Source organism: Peromyscus leucopus, chromosome 2 (assembly GCF_004664715.2).
Source record: "Peromyscus leucopus breed LL Stock chromosome 2, UCI_PerLeu_2.1, whole genome shotgun sequence".
NCBI lineage: Eukaryota > Metazoa > Chordata > Mammalia > Rodentia > Cricetidae > Peromyscus > Peromyscus leucopus.
The window spans coordinates 71,884,632-71,898,886 of record NC_051064.1 but is presented as its reverse complement, the minus strand read 5'-3'; the positions used below and the strand labels follow the sequence as shown (position 1 = coordinate 71,898,886).

At 54.1% G+C, this 14,255-nt stretch overlaps 1 protein-coding gene across 1 annotated transcript in view; it reads right to left on the bottom strand.

Annotated features, from left to right (window-relative positions):
• Col27a1 (collagen type XXVII alpha 1 chain) overlaps positions 1-14,255 on the bottom strand; it is a 118,994-nt gene that overhangs the window by 50,392 nt on the left and 54,347 nt on the right. The window contains 7 exon segments of the mRNA XM_028892657.2: positions 664-717; positions 849-902; positions 4,060-4,113; positions 4,760-4,813; positions 5,978-6,031; positions 9,409-9,453; positions 9,979-10,032. Of these exon segments, the coding sequence (XP_028748490.1) occupies positions 664-717; positions 849-902; positions 4,060-4,113; positions 4,760-4,813; positions 5,978-6,031; positions 9,409-9,453; positions 9,979-10,032 (369 nt within the window).

The window sequence follows — 14,255 nt, the reverse complement described above, 5'->3', positions numbered from 1 at the left end:
TGGCTCCGAGAGCCAGCACTGGAACGCTGCCAGACCCACACCCAGCTCAGAGAAAGGAGCGTGTCAGCAGAGGCCTGCTCCTGGTTGCTCATTCTCCCAGGGCTGTGCACCAAGATGCCAAGCAAGGCTCACGTGCAAGCAAAAGCCAGGCTGCCTGTGGAAGGCCCAGTAGGCCTGAGGCCAGCTCCTCCCCGACCAGGTACAGGGGAACTCTGCTGACATCCCAGTTAGGTAAGGCGTGGCATTCCCATGATGCCCTCGTGTCTCCCAGGTGCATATCTGAGAAATAACCCAGGATCTGAGCAGGGACTCTGGGCTGAGGCACACCTGAGTTCTAGTCAAGGCCCTACCTCCTATTAACATGCGGCCTGGCAATCATTTCCCTCCCTGGGTCTCCAAGGACCTGCTTGGAAAAAGGGACCGACACTTCCTATCCTCCCATATCAACATGATAAACGGTGACAGGTGTGGAAGGAAGTCGCTTGTCCCACTAGGCTAGAGAAGAGTCACAGGCACGGTTGTAATGGAACAGATGCTCTGGTGATGAGTCTGACATGGCCCCGGCCCCAGTCAAAGCTTTGGTACCTTGGACAGAGCCAGCTGGGTGCTGGGACAGGGTAGAAAAGACAAAGAGGGACAGGGGAGGGGACAAGAGCATCTCACCTCAGGTCCCGGCTGCCCAGGCGGTCCAGGCAGGCCTCGGGCTCCAGGCTTACCCTGGGGAAAGAGAACAGAAAGGGTCTCAGAGGCAGGACCTCCACCTTATGTTGGCAGGACTCTCCAGCCGGGCAGCCAACGTGCGCGCTGGGATTTCTTCAGCCAAGGACCTTAGGTGGGAATGGACTCACCTTGAGGCCTTCAGGACCATTGTCCCCTGGGGGGCCAATGTCTCCTGGGAAACCCTGTGGGAAAGCAGAGAGCCAGGTCACCTGGGCTGCTTGGCAGGCGCTCGGAACATGTCGTCCCCCCTCCCCCGAGTGCCATGGGTGTCCACCCCTACCACTACTGCCATGTGCCCTGAGGTAGGTCAGCTACTTGATCCCCCCTCTTCAGTCCCCAAGACTGACTTTGCAGAGTGGCTGAGAAAATACAGAAGGAATGGAATGTAGTGACCCATGCCTTTAATCTTAGCACTGGGAGCAGGAGGCAGAGACAGGAAGATAAAGGGTTCAAGGTCATCCTCAGTTACATATCAGGTTCAAAGACAGCTGCGCTGCATGAGACTTGTGGAGAGAGAGGTGAGCTAACAGAGATACGGGAGATCATTCGGGAACACACGAAGGCTGTCGCACATGGTCATCTGACTCAGAATGGCCTCTCAGGCTCCGGGAACACTGAACCCTGAGTCAGCCGCCCTGTCTGAGATGCCTGACCCACGAGCCACATCCATCCAGTGGGCCATGACTCGCCACATTGGTTGTACAGAGTCAACTGCTGATGCCCTTAATCACGGCCCCTCCTATCGGAAGCTAGCATTCCTGAGATCCCCTGCCCAGAGTGCTGGGCTCTGGGACACGCTCCTATCCTGGCCTGCAGCTCTGAGGGGCCTATCCCGACGGGTGACCATGCTCCAGACAGGTCAAGTCTGGAGCAGGGAGGCCTCCTTCTCCTCTGCACCCTGGTGTCTCTGCTGGGGACCCCTCTCAACACCCCAGAGGCTTGTTTCTGCTACAGGGGCAAAGAGTCCTTCGGCCTAGCTGGGTCTAGTGGGCCGGTATGGGAACACCCCTCTCTGTGTTTCATGGGGACACCTCCGTTAATCCAGCCTAGAAACCCGTTAGCGTAGGGCAGCCCCACTCTTCCCTTCCTGGCAGCTAGAACTCAAGGCTCTTCATTTTTTTCCCATGACTCTCTGTGACTAAAACACCCCGCCCACTTCGTTCTTCTGTTGCTATTTTTTCTTTTCTTCCCTCTAACCTCACACTACTCATTTCTGTTAAATCCTTTTGTCTTTTTTTTTTCCCCAAGTGGTCCTGAATATTTTTTCTTTTTTTTTTTAAATTTTCATTTAATGTGCATTGGTGTTTTGCCACGGGTATCAGGTCCCTTGGAACGAGAGCTAAAGACAGTTGTGAGCTGCCATGTGGGTGCTGGGAATTGAACCCAGATCCTCTGCAAGAGCAGTCAGTGCTCTTAACCACTGAGCCATCGCTCCAGCCCCGCATATTTTCTTCTTTAGAAGTCTCACTATGTCATCCAGGCTAGCTTGGAATTTGCTAAGCAGACCAGGCTGGTCTTGAGTTCCCAGAGATCCCCCTGCCTCTGCCCCCCGAGTGCTGGAATTAAAGGTGTATGGCACCACACTAAACACACAGTCCTAAATTTGGAGCTAGCACATTGAAGTTCCATCAAAATGGGACCCAAATCCTGTCCTGTTACTCCTTTACTGTGTGATGGGCAAGTTACTCCGCCTCTCCGGGCTTTGGCCTAGAGAGTAGTTTTAGATAAAAAGCCTCACAGGGCAGTGCTAAGATTGAAATGAGCGATGGAAGCCGAGGGCGTAGATTGGCACCCGACAGGGAGTACACACAAACTTGTATCCACAAGAGCGTGTGCTGGGAAACCACCCTCGCCTGGGGTTGCCCATCTCCTGTGAGAACACAGCTGCCAGGCTGTGACTCAGTTCTGGTGTGGAATGAGGGAGGCAGTGCAGTCAGGAGACTGTGAGCGGGGGCTCCCTCCCAGCTCCCGGGGGCCAGGTGCTAGCCAGCAAAGACACACGCACACTCACGGCGTCTGCCTTCCACCAGCCCGAGCCGCCCCTGGCTACGGAGTCAGCCAACCAAAGCAGCACAAAGATAGGCCGGACAGACCCCAGAGGAACCCTGGGAGCCAGAGTCCAGCTGAACTGCTACTGAGCTGTGACCCTGAGGCTCCAAGCCTTGTTTATCCACCCATAAACAGAGGCAGCTCTCCTGTTCCCCACCTACCACCCCCGCCATGGTATGGTGAGTTCTCCTCCCTAGCTGCTACCCAGCTCCTGGCCCAAGAAGAGCCTCATCCATCCATGAGTTCACGTTCAGGAGTAAGCATTCCTCCCTCACTGGCCAGACTGCTGGGAAATCCAGACTCAGGAGTCTTTTTCCACGTTGAGCAACAGATGGAGGAGAGGCCAAGTTCATTTGTCTAAAGATAGGGTTGTGTCCTGGCCAACGTCAACAGAGCGAAGAGTCAGACTGTGGCTTTTAGGAAGCATGCCCTCATCCACTGGGGAAGGCTATGAGTGATCTCTGGAAAGCTTGGGCACAGGCTCTTCCCTTGGCTGCAGGAATCTCATGGAGGAGCAAGGCCCTGAGGTCAAGGGGTTCCGGTGGCTGGGGACTGGGTGGTACCAAGCCTGAGATACACAGAAACCCTGGTTAAGGTAGCATGCTACTGCTGGAGGGAACCAGGTTAGTGGGGCTAGAGTGAGTGCCCACTTGGTATCGACGGCCGAGCCTGGAGATGTTCATCATCACATGTATCAGCAGCTGCCAGGTGTTTCACGTTCCCGGCGCTTCACAGCTATACCATACCATCCTGCCTTGTGTCACATTCTTCCGCCAGCCCACAATCAATGGCTCTCTTCCCTCCCCACCACCAGGGAAAGAACGGTTCAGAGGAGTCCCTGTGAGTAAACCACCGCTCCAAAAGACATGGACAGCACCCCGGGAAGGCTTCAGAGATGGCTCTGTGGAAACCACAAGGGTCAGATTGGCCACCACTAGGGAAGGACTCTAAGGTTAGCTCAGGGAGCCCCTGGGTGAGACAGGACGAGCTGAGGAGGGAAAGAGAACACAGAGGGTACTGACCCGTGAATTTCTCTCTTTTCCTTTCGGTTTTTGAGCTAGAGTCTGGCTGCAAAGCTTAGGCTGACCTTCAGCTCCCACTGGAGTGCTGGGATTCTAGCAGGCACCACTGAGCCCATTTCTAGCCTTGGCCTTGTTTCTCGTTTTAGGGATGATCCCTAGCAACTCCTTTACCATCTCTAGGCACAACATTAAGTTCTACTCAGATGTAGGGGACAAGAGAGGGAGAGAGAGAGACAGACAGGCAGGCAGACAAACAGACATCACGTACCTCAGGACCAGGAGGTCCAGGAAACCCAAGTGAGCCTTTGTCTCCAGCTTTGCCCTGTGGGAGATGTAGGATCACTACACAGACAGGATTAGCATGGGCCCTACCTTTCACCCACACCCTATCCTCAGCTGAGGGCAGTTGGAAAGTTCTGGAACTACACGAGTGAAATCTGCCTAGGTGGCTACAAAGGAGCAGCACCTGCAATGTCTTCTGCAGTGTGTTCCAGCCAGGAGACCCAGGCAGGCCACTTCCGCCTTCAGAATCTAAACTTCCACGTCTAGAAACGGAAGCAGCCATCACTGCCCCTCCCCACCCCCGCTCCTTGGGTGTGGGCAGCAGGCATGTAAGGAAAGTGACAAAGCGTGTGTGTGACACACGCTACCATTCAGTGTCATGAGATGGGTGACGTCAGTAGTGTGCATGGGCATGCAGAGTCTGGCCCCAATTAGAGTCCGTTGGTGTGCAGGGCCTGGGGCCTGTCTGGTACCCAGCATGACTCCTGCCCCTCAGCTTCAGAAACTCTATCCAGGAAATTGGCCAATGGCCATATGTGCCTCACTCTGCTCAGCCCCAGGACTGCTGGAAGAAGGGAAGTCTGGATGTGGTATAACCCCAGCTACGGTCCATAAGCAAGTGGAGGGTACTGGCCTCAGTATCCCAAAGCTACAACCAGGAGGAGGGATGAGGAAGAGGAACTTACCAGAGGCCCTGGCTTCCCGCGGGCACCTGGGAACCCTGGCAAGCCCTGACTCCCCTGGTGAAAGAGAAAGCAGACTGAGTTATCAGAGCATAGCCATGCCAGGAGCAACCACAGTACTCTCCTGCCAGCCCATCTTGAGGAAGGAGGAGGGCCTCCCTTCCCCACTGCAGGCTTGGGCTGAGCTCACACTTGCTGCACCCCGAGACCTGGGTACCAGGGTTGGGAGCGGCCCTGACCTACTGTTCAGGACCCAGGGAATCTTCATCCATACTAGCCCTACAGTGCCCTTCCGGGCGTTTGAGATCAGAGCCCAAGAGGAGAGCAGTCAGGCCTGTATGTTATAACCTAGACATGGACCCTGGGTCAGGGCAGGCTGGCTAGAAGGAAGGGAAGGGGGAACGGGTCCACATTTGGGCCTGGTGGGCTGGCCAGGAAGGCCAGATGTGGCCACATGGTCAACCCCGGGCAGAGGAGCCCTTCCCAGCAGGCCACAGCTGGCCTCCGGAGGTCAAGGCCACCACGGCTCATCCGCTGTTCCTTGTCGGCACAACCAGTCCCTCCTCCCTTCTCCCCTCCTTCTGGCCAACTGGTCCTGAATTTCCAGTGGAGTGTAGGACCAGAGCAGAGCTGTCAGGGCCGTCAAGAGCCCTGTGCCTCCGGGAATCCAGTCTGCAGGAGGTTAAGCACACGTCCACAAACCAAGGAGAAGAGTATTGTGAGTGGGAGACAGACATGTGCCCAGGACATTAAAAGGCCACTTTCTGAGAAAGTGGGGGGGGGGTCGGCATCTGAGCAGAGTGGTGCAGAGGCCAGGGGTGGGTTCTGAAAGGGAAGGGGTGTGTTCAAACAGCACGAGGCTCCCAGGACAGTTTAGTGGTTCCGCAACACAGCCAAAGGGAGGGGGAAATGTCAGAGGGTCCCAGAGACTGGGGTCCTCCTGTGCCACTGTGGGGAGCACCAGAACTTGTCCCTAAGGACAGCTGGGAACCATTGACAGTGTGAACAGAACAAAGACACATGTGCCCTCCAAAGGACAACTTGGAGGTCGTTAGGAGGACAGACTGGGATAGGTAACAGTGTCTGGGAAAGAAGTTCAGAGGCCACTGTGAGGTCCAGGGGAAGTGACGAGTGGGTGGATGGGAACGGCCACCTGACAAGTGGGTCCTGGACCAGCAGGAGGAGGATGAAGGTGGGGCCAGAGGCACCTGATCAAATTACCTTGTCTCCTTGGAAGCCGGGATCTCCCGACACACCTGGGACCCCTTGTTCACCCTGAGTACACACCAGCAAAGAGATTATAAGGGGGGAGGCACGCAACCCAGAAACTTTCCCCGCATAGTAGACCCTGTGGACCCTTGTGGAGGCTGTTCTTATGGCCAGCAGCAGCCTTGGCTCTAAATCGGTCAAGGTCCCATCCCCTAGGTGGGCCAGGAGAGCCCCCGGGTGAGGGGAGGCCTCCCATTCCTCAGCTTCTCAGAGCACCGCCAAGGCTTCCTGGCCCTTTTGTAGAGAACACTGGTTTTCTTGCAGGAGAGTATCTTCACCCTGCAGGCTCTTCAACAACAGGTGATGTCTGCATGCAAGGGCGACACTGCAGGGACCACAGCTGGGAGCTGCCATGTCTTCCTGTCCCCCTTCCATACCAGCAGCTGGCTTCTAATTAACTGCTTTTAATCAGCTTTCATGGGAGTCACCAGAGAGCTGGCTTGTTCGGACTGTGTGCAACAGGAATCAAATGGGCCCTGACTGAGCCCTGGGTGGGTCTCTTCAGAAGGCTGGGTGACAGGATTCCTCTGCTCCCTCTTGGTCCAGTTCCGGTAAATGAGCTGTCCTCAGGCCAGCTGGAAAGGTGCCTCCCTCTAGGACTAGAACCATCTCGAAGCCCTTAGCTGACTAGCCTGTCACCTTAGGCTACATTACAGTAGCCTACTTTACACAACAGTAACCTACTCCACACTACAGTAACCTACTACACACTACAGTAACCTACTCTATACTACAGTAACCTACTCCACACTACAGTAACCTACTCTACACTACAGTAACCTACTCCACACTATAGTAACCTACTCTACACTACAGTAACCTACTACACACTACAGTAACCTACTCTATACTACAGTAACCTACTCCACACTACAGTAACCTACTCTACACTACAGTAACCTACTCGACACTACAGTAACCTACTCTACACTACAGTAACCTACTCCACACTACAGTAACCTACTCTACCCTACAGTAACCTACTCTACACTACAGTAACCTACTCCACACTACAGTAACCTACTCTACACTACAGTAACTACTCCACACTACAGTAACCTGCTCTACACTACAGTAACCTACTCCACACTACAGTAACCTACTCTACACTACAGTAACCTACTCCACACTACAGTAACCTGCTCTACACTACAGTAACTACTCCACACTACAGTAACCTACTCCACACTACAGTAACCTACTCCACACTACAGTAACCTACTCTACACTACAGTAACCTACTCCACACTACAGTAACCTACTCTACACTACAATAGCCTACTCGTTCTGGTCACTGAGACCTTATGAAGCTGTAGCAGCTTGAAGAAGTAGAAATCTCAGAAGACCAAGGCGGCTGTAAAGGCTCTGACTTGGCACACAACTGTATCATCAGAACAAAAATTGGAATTGAAAGCTTTTTTTTCCTAACTTGCTTTTTTGTGTTTTCTTTTTTCTTTCTATTTGGAAAATCTTGTACACAGTCATAGAATTTGGGGAGGTATTTTCTCTCCCTCTCTCTCTCTCCCCACCCCACCCCTGTGTGTGTGTGTGTGTGTGTGTGTGTGTGTGTGTGTGTATGTGTGTGTGTGTATGTGTGTGTGTGTGTGTGTGTTGTGCAAAAAAGGGTTGGAAATATTTAAAAAATGGGAGAGGGAAAGCTTAAAAGTAATGTAGGAAACTAGGCGATGACCTGGAGAGCCAGGCTGAGCAGGAACCCCCTCCAGGCTGGTCTGAGAGCCTGGCTCAGGGCCAGGTGGGGTCCTGGAAAGTCAGAATGAGCAGGAGAATACTGGGATGAATGATGGCTCTGTGGTCCAGGGAGGGCTAGAGGCAGCATGGATATGGCTGCCCGAGCACAAGCTGGAGACCCTGGCCCAGCCAAGGGCAGGACAGCAACTCTGCCTCTCTCTTCCAAAGGGGCTTTGAAGGACTTCCTTCAGTTTGTTGCTGAGCTGAGCATCTCCAGAGCCCCTGGTGGCCCTACCAGCTGCTGTGACAAGGATATGATGGCGCAAGGCTCATTTGCATGTTTTCCAGCACTGCAGATTGGCGGCCGGCCCTGCCCAATCGCCCGTGCAAAGCCCTCGGCCACAAATCCATCTCCCCCACTTCCTTTTTCCTTGGCCAGGACTTCAGTTATTCCACAGAGCTGTCATCTCACGCCTCAGAGCAGACAGGAGGTTATCAGGACCCCCCACTCCACCCCCACGAGCCCTTCATTTCGAGAGGGCTGGACCGAAGGTCTGGGAGGACAGTAGCAGGTAGAGCCTAGAAAGGCAGCAGAGACTTAGGCATGATGGGAGAAATCGGAGAGGTAACAACAGGTGGAGAAAGAGCTGAAGTTACTCCATCTTGCTGCCTGCCTGACCACTTCCTAAGAGCCCAGGGACTTGGATTAGCTCCATAAAGCACAGACTTTGATTTCATCAATATCTTCCCTTCTCTGGGACTCGGTTTCCACAGTTGCCAGTTGTAGGTTCTAGAGCCAGTGACTTCCCAGAGCCTTGCTCACTCAGACCTCATGACTTTCATTCTGTTCAGTGACTGGGACTCTCTGGAGACCCAGGTGTCTCAAGAGGGCACAAGGGCCCAGCCATCTGGCACAGGTACAGGAGCCTTGGTGAGGAGGGACTGAGCGGCGAGGCCATCTCATGTGGATATTCAGGGAGCCACCCCCAAACATGCCACACACCCTTTGGCATTCCAGGTTCACGTAGAAACTGAACGGAAAGAGAGAGATGTCTGTACAAGGCAGAGTACCCCTGCACTGGCCTGGTAGCTGTCACTCTGAGGCTGTGGGACCTAGGCTAGGTGCTACCTGTCTCTGGGCCCTGGGACTCACCTCGCCTTTCCAACAAGGTTTGGCACAGGGTTGAGACAATGAAAGGTCAGTGGCAGGGCTGTTCAGCCCGGGCCAAGGAGTAGCTTTTTCGGGGGCAGCTGGGGAAACAGGTGGTGCTTGGAGGCTTTGCATAGTGTTTCAGCCTAGGTGCTCCCTAGGGCTGGACTCTCAGAGCCTCCCAGGGATACAGGGATACCAACACCCATGTGGGCTGGTCCTGGGAGGTCTCCACCCTCCACGTCCTGAGGCAGTGACCCCTGCATGCCTTGCTGTGATGCTCTGCATTTGAGATTCAGAGATCAGCCTTGACTTAACCCAGACCCATGCTCCCCCCTGTCCTATCCGCCTCAACCATCAGGCCCCCAACAGCCGTTCTCTTGAGCCTCACACACCGAGAGAGCAGAATAAGCCAGAATGGCAGGTGCAGAGGACGGAGGAGGGAAGAAGCCAGAGTGTGCAGCGGAGGAGGCAAGCGGGTCCAGGTATCCCGGGGGCAGGGGCATGAGCTAACCCACAGGCAGTAAGGGAGAGTTCCGATCACCTTATCACCTTTCAGTCCGGGCTCCCCCACGCCGCCCATCAGTCCCTGCAAGAGAGGCCAAGGCCACAGAAGTCAGGGACTGAAAACGCTTCAAGACCCTGAGCTGGCCCCCAACCTGGGGCTCCGTATTCTGATGAGCCAAGGGGGCAGTGATGCCCACCTCACAAGGCAAAGGCTTGTGTGAAGAGCTGAGAGAAGCTGCAGTGACCCCCCTCCCTGAACTCAACCCAGAGCAGAGGGGGCTGACACCCAGGACCTGGACTTTCCTGGGCAAGTCTCTTCCACTTGTGGGGACCAAGCTCACTGCCTGCCACGAGGGTGTCTACATCTACTGGCCGTGAGTCCCACATCCCAGAGCCACACTGGCCTCCCATTCAGCTTGTGGACTTAGTGTTCAATAAAGATGTCTGGCCTAAATGACATACAGATGCTGGCCAGCTCTCAAGCCAGAGAACTGAGCTCCCGGCCAGCCTTCCCCATCTCCCCTCCCAGGGACATCAGACGGTGCCTTTCTTCTGGGATGCCCAGTCGGGGTGGGGCCTGAACTTGGGGAGCCTTCATTTAACTTACCTTCATGCCTTTGGGTCCTGGGTAGCCAAGTGGACCCAATGCTCCCATGTCACCCTGGGGAGAGACAAAGAGGAAGACACCATGAGAGGTGGCCCTGGGGGGAGATCTGGGAGGGAGGATCCCCCAGATCCCAGCTGCTGGACTGAAGATGCAGTTCACACCCTTGGGCTGGTCTTGGAATTAGGAGTGTTCTGCCGTTCACTTCCACTTGGAATCAGAGCCGGCCACAATGCCTGATCTTGGCCACGTCTCAGGAGCGGTCACACCCCTCCCAGAACTTCTCATTAGACAGCAAGACTTCTGTCCATTACATAAAGGACTCATAACTTCTCTGGACTTCAGTCTCCTTCTCTGCAAAATGGGGACCAGGATTCTCTGCTGTACAAGTTAAGTACAGGTTTATTCTTTGGGATGAGGGATGAGAAACACTTCCTGCTCCCCAGGGCAGCTGACCTGCTCCTCACAAGGTAGCAAGGACAGGAGGCATTCTGGGTGCTCTATATTATCTATGGTCCCCAAGATGCAGAGATGGTTCTTGGACAATAGGCTGGGGGTCAGGAACAGCAGGACTCCTGGACTCAGGAGGTCCGGTGCCCCCAAGGGTGTTCTCCACAGGAGCTCCCGATGGCTGGAGGGACATTTCATATATTGGTCGGCTTGTCCCTCTGCCACTTACCTAGCACGGGACAGGGAGAGTAGCAACACTTTGTTTCCTTAGCACTGTTTCAAGGAGCAGCTGAGTTAGCAGGTGAGATGATGGCTGGGGCAGTGTGGGTTGTCACAATTTAAGAGAAGCTACTGCCATCTAACAGATGGAGGTCAGTCAGGGGCCACCAAAAATCCTGCAGTACACAGGACAGATCCCAGCAAAGGGTAACCCAGCCCCAAACTCAAAAGTGCTGAGGTTAGGGAACCCAGGCTTAGAGCAAAGTGGGTGAGTTTCTTTATTCAAAATCCACTCCATTCCCTCAAATGTCACTCTGGTCACTCCCTCATAGCTACCCCCAAGCTCAGCCATAACATGGAGTTGTTCCAGGAAAAAAAAAAAAGCCATTCTTTTCGGCTTGTTCATCTTCCCTCACTGACCCAGAGGCTTTGTGGTTGCAATCAATGTACTTGAGCTCTCTGGGCATCGGTTCCCTACGACCCTGATTCAGACTCTTTGGACTCCTTGGCAAAAGCCCTGAGGCATAGATCAGCCCCGGAAGCCCAGCAGCAGAGAATGCCAGCGGAGAGCTCCAGAATGGCTGGGGACCTGCAGATGGGTAGCGGAGGGGAGCTTTTCAGACTAGATATGCCCATTCCTTCCCTGCCTGAAACACAGGCACTGGCCCGTGGCAGGCATATCCCCACTCAGGACTTCAGGACTGCCACTTGGCTGCATCCAGCCCTCTCTGCTGAGCCTTCGCTAGCAAATCCTGCTCCCAATGTCCATCAAGAAAAAGAACACCTCGGTCTAACAATGACAATTGTGACCCGATAAGACCATTGTAGGACACGGAGCACAGAGTCCCCGATTCCCCTCTTCTCAGTTATTTCTCACCACTCCAGTGGGTCACTTTTTCTACCATGGCTGATGTACCAAAGAAGAGGCCAAGAGGCCGGGGCTGCAGCCATGTCCAGTTCTGAAGTCTCTGGAGAGAAGCGAAGCTCACAGGCAGAGTTGGGAGGGAAAGCCAGCCTTCCAAGGCTGCATTAAAAAAACCAATCCCTGCTGCCAGTCCCAAGTGGAGGAGGGTGATGCCCATGGTCCCCGCACTATGATGGGCAGAGCAGACTCCGTAAGAGATGGCTGCTCCCTAGGCTCCTGGCAGAGGGCAGAGGACCAGTCAACAGCTCCAGGAACTCAGGGTGACATTGCCTGTGGCAGCTAACCTAGAGGCAGCTTGTGTGGGGACTAGAATCACGCAGGCTGGAGGATGAGCATGTGGGACATTTAAAGGCTGTGTGGGTGTCGGAGAAGGGGCTTGACATGAATACACATCACTCCGAGGGGGAATCAATGGTGGCAAAAAGACCCTAGATGTGAGAACTGCAGCTGTAGGGCCTTAGGGGAGGCAGTAGCAGTCGCAGAAGGGAGGTCTTAGAAATACGGGGCCCCAGATTGGCCTACAAAGGGAGGGGAAGGGACTCTGTGGGTCACTGTCCCCAGAGGACATCTCATAGAGCCTGACTCCTGAGTGTTCCCATGATACTAACAAGGAAGACCCTTAGGTTGGAACCATGCCTAAGCTCCCAGGCACTACTTCACACCATCCCCTTCCTCTCCAGGCCCCCACCAGGATCACAACCAACACAGCTGAAAGCAATTAAAGCCCCCCTGCTGTGCATCCAACTCCAGGGGCAGCTGCCAACCCTCCTCATCCAGCCCTCCCCAGCCAGACTCCGAATGATGCACTGGGCCGCTAGCAGTTCAACACTGTTCACCCATGCAACCAGCATGGCAGTTATAGACGAGGAAAGAGAGGGTCCAGAAAACCTGCCATGCAAGTACTGAGTGGGGCAGAGGCAGGACCAGACCTCAGGACTGTCTGTCTGTCTGTCTGTCCAGGTGTGAATCCATGCCTACAAGTCCTGGGGTAGCCTCTGACAGCAAGGACCCAAAACCATGACACAGGCATCCAGATCAGGGTTTGCAAGGGACCTTGGAGGAAACCCATGGGGGTTTCCAAGGCAAGACCTCCCTCCTCCCCAGAAGTCTCTCCCTCCTTCCAGCCTCGCCGCTCCTCTTCAGCTGTGGCACCTGGCCTGTAATGTCCCAGCCCTTGGCTCGCCTGTGTCTTAGCCTGGTGTGCTGGGCTGACCACTGACACTGCTGGACCTTTGTTCCCGTAACTGCACCACTTGGGCCGGACCCCAGAGCTCTGTCACCTCCCTGCTCTATGGTCTGGAGTCAGCTGACTCCACAGAGGGTTGAGTATATCTTGGTTTCTACAAAAAAACTGACCATCAAAGCATGGACTCCTCCCCTACACACACACACACACACACACACACACACACACACACACACACACACACTCAGCAGAATACCCGTACATTCTAGAAAATCATTCGTGACTCAGTCCCAATTTCTCCTACACCTCATGGCAGAGACTCTTTCCTTTCCAGTTCCCCAGGAAGCTCCCTCAGCTCTGAAGTCCCCACTCACAGAGCTCCAGGACAAGAGAAGGCACTCACTCACTCAGGCTCGGTGGGCTCAGGTCCAGCCCAGTGACCCCCACCTAAAGGTGCCAAGATGAGAGGAACTTCATTCTGGCAGAGAAGGAAATCTGAAAATAGGCAAAGAGAGGCTGGCAGTGATGAGAGAAAGACACCGAGTGAGGCAGGCCGGAGACAAGAGAAGCTCTTTGGAAACCTTGTAGGCATGGGGCTGAGAACTGTAGGCAGACCCAGAGCTCAGCCCAGAAGGAGACAGGAAAGGTCCCTGGACTGGAAGATGGGGGTACTGGACTTGAATCAAGCTCCTTCCCCTGCCTTGTGTGTGACCTTGACCTGGGGTCTGTTTCCCACCCCCTTCCAAAGAGACACTGTAAGCTGCAGCATCAGGTCAGAACAGAAAGAGGGCCACCCAGTTATATTTGGATGTTAGGTAAATAGAACAACATTCCAGCTCAAACGTGTCCTAAACATCACATCTGGCATCCAAATCCACCTGTGACTTGCATTTTGTCTGGTAGTTCTGAGGCTGGAAGGAACATGCCACGTATCTGGAGGAAAATCACAGAGTTCCTCCACAGTCTGGGTCCATAGAACCTGTTCATTCATCCAAACAGAACTCATTCCATTCTCAGGACCCAACCCAGAATGCTGGGACAATGCCAAATGGGAGCACGTGCCAACGATGACTGTCAGGATGTGGGAGTGCCCCCTTCGTAAAGTTTGGGACCCAGGATTGATCATACTGAAGGAGTTGAAGAGCAGGAAATGGACATTTGACCCAAAACAGCCTCTCCCAGGGACAGTGAGGGTAACCTGGGCTCAAGACAGGAAAACACTGGAAAAAGAGGGCTGTGTGCTCGGATGGACCAGGAAGGAGAGAGTTTCTAGCACCCGAGGTGTTCGCATTGGAGCTTAATGGTCATATGCTCCGGTGATCTCTTCGGAGCTTAGGGGGAAAAATAGATACTGAGACTTCCAGCATGTTCTCAGATTCTCGTGACACACTCTGCCAAAGAAAGTAGTCAGCAAAGTTCTGTTGAATGAACGTAAGAGACGAGTGTCTAAGTTAATACTTCCCCATCCCTAGCCAAAGCAGACATCACTGTCAACTGCAG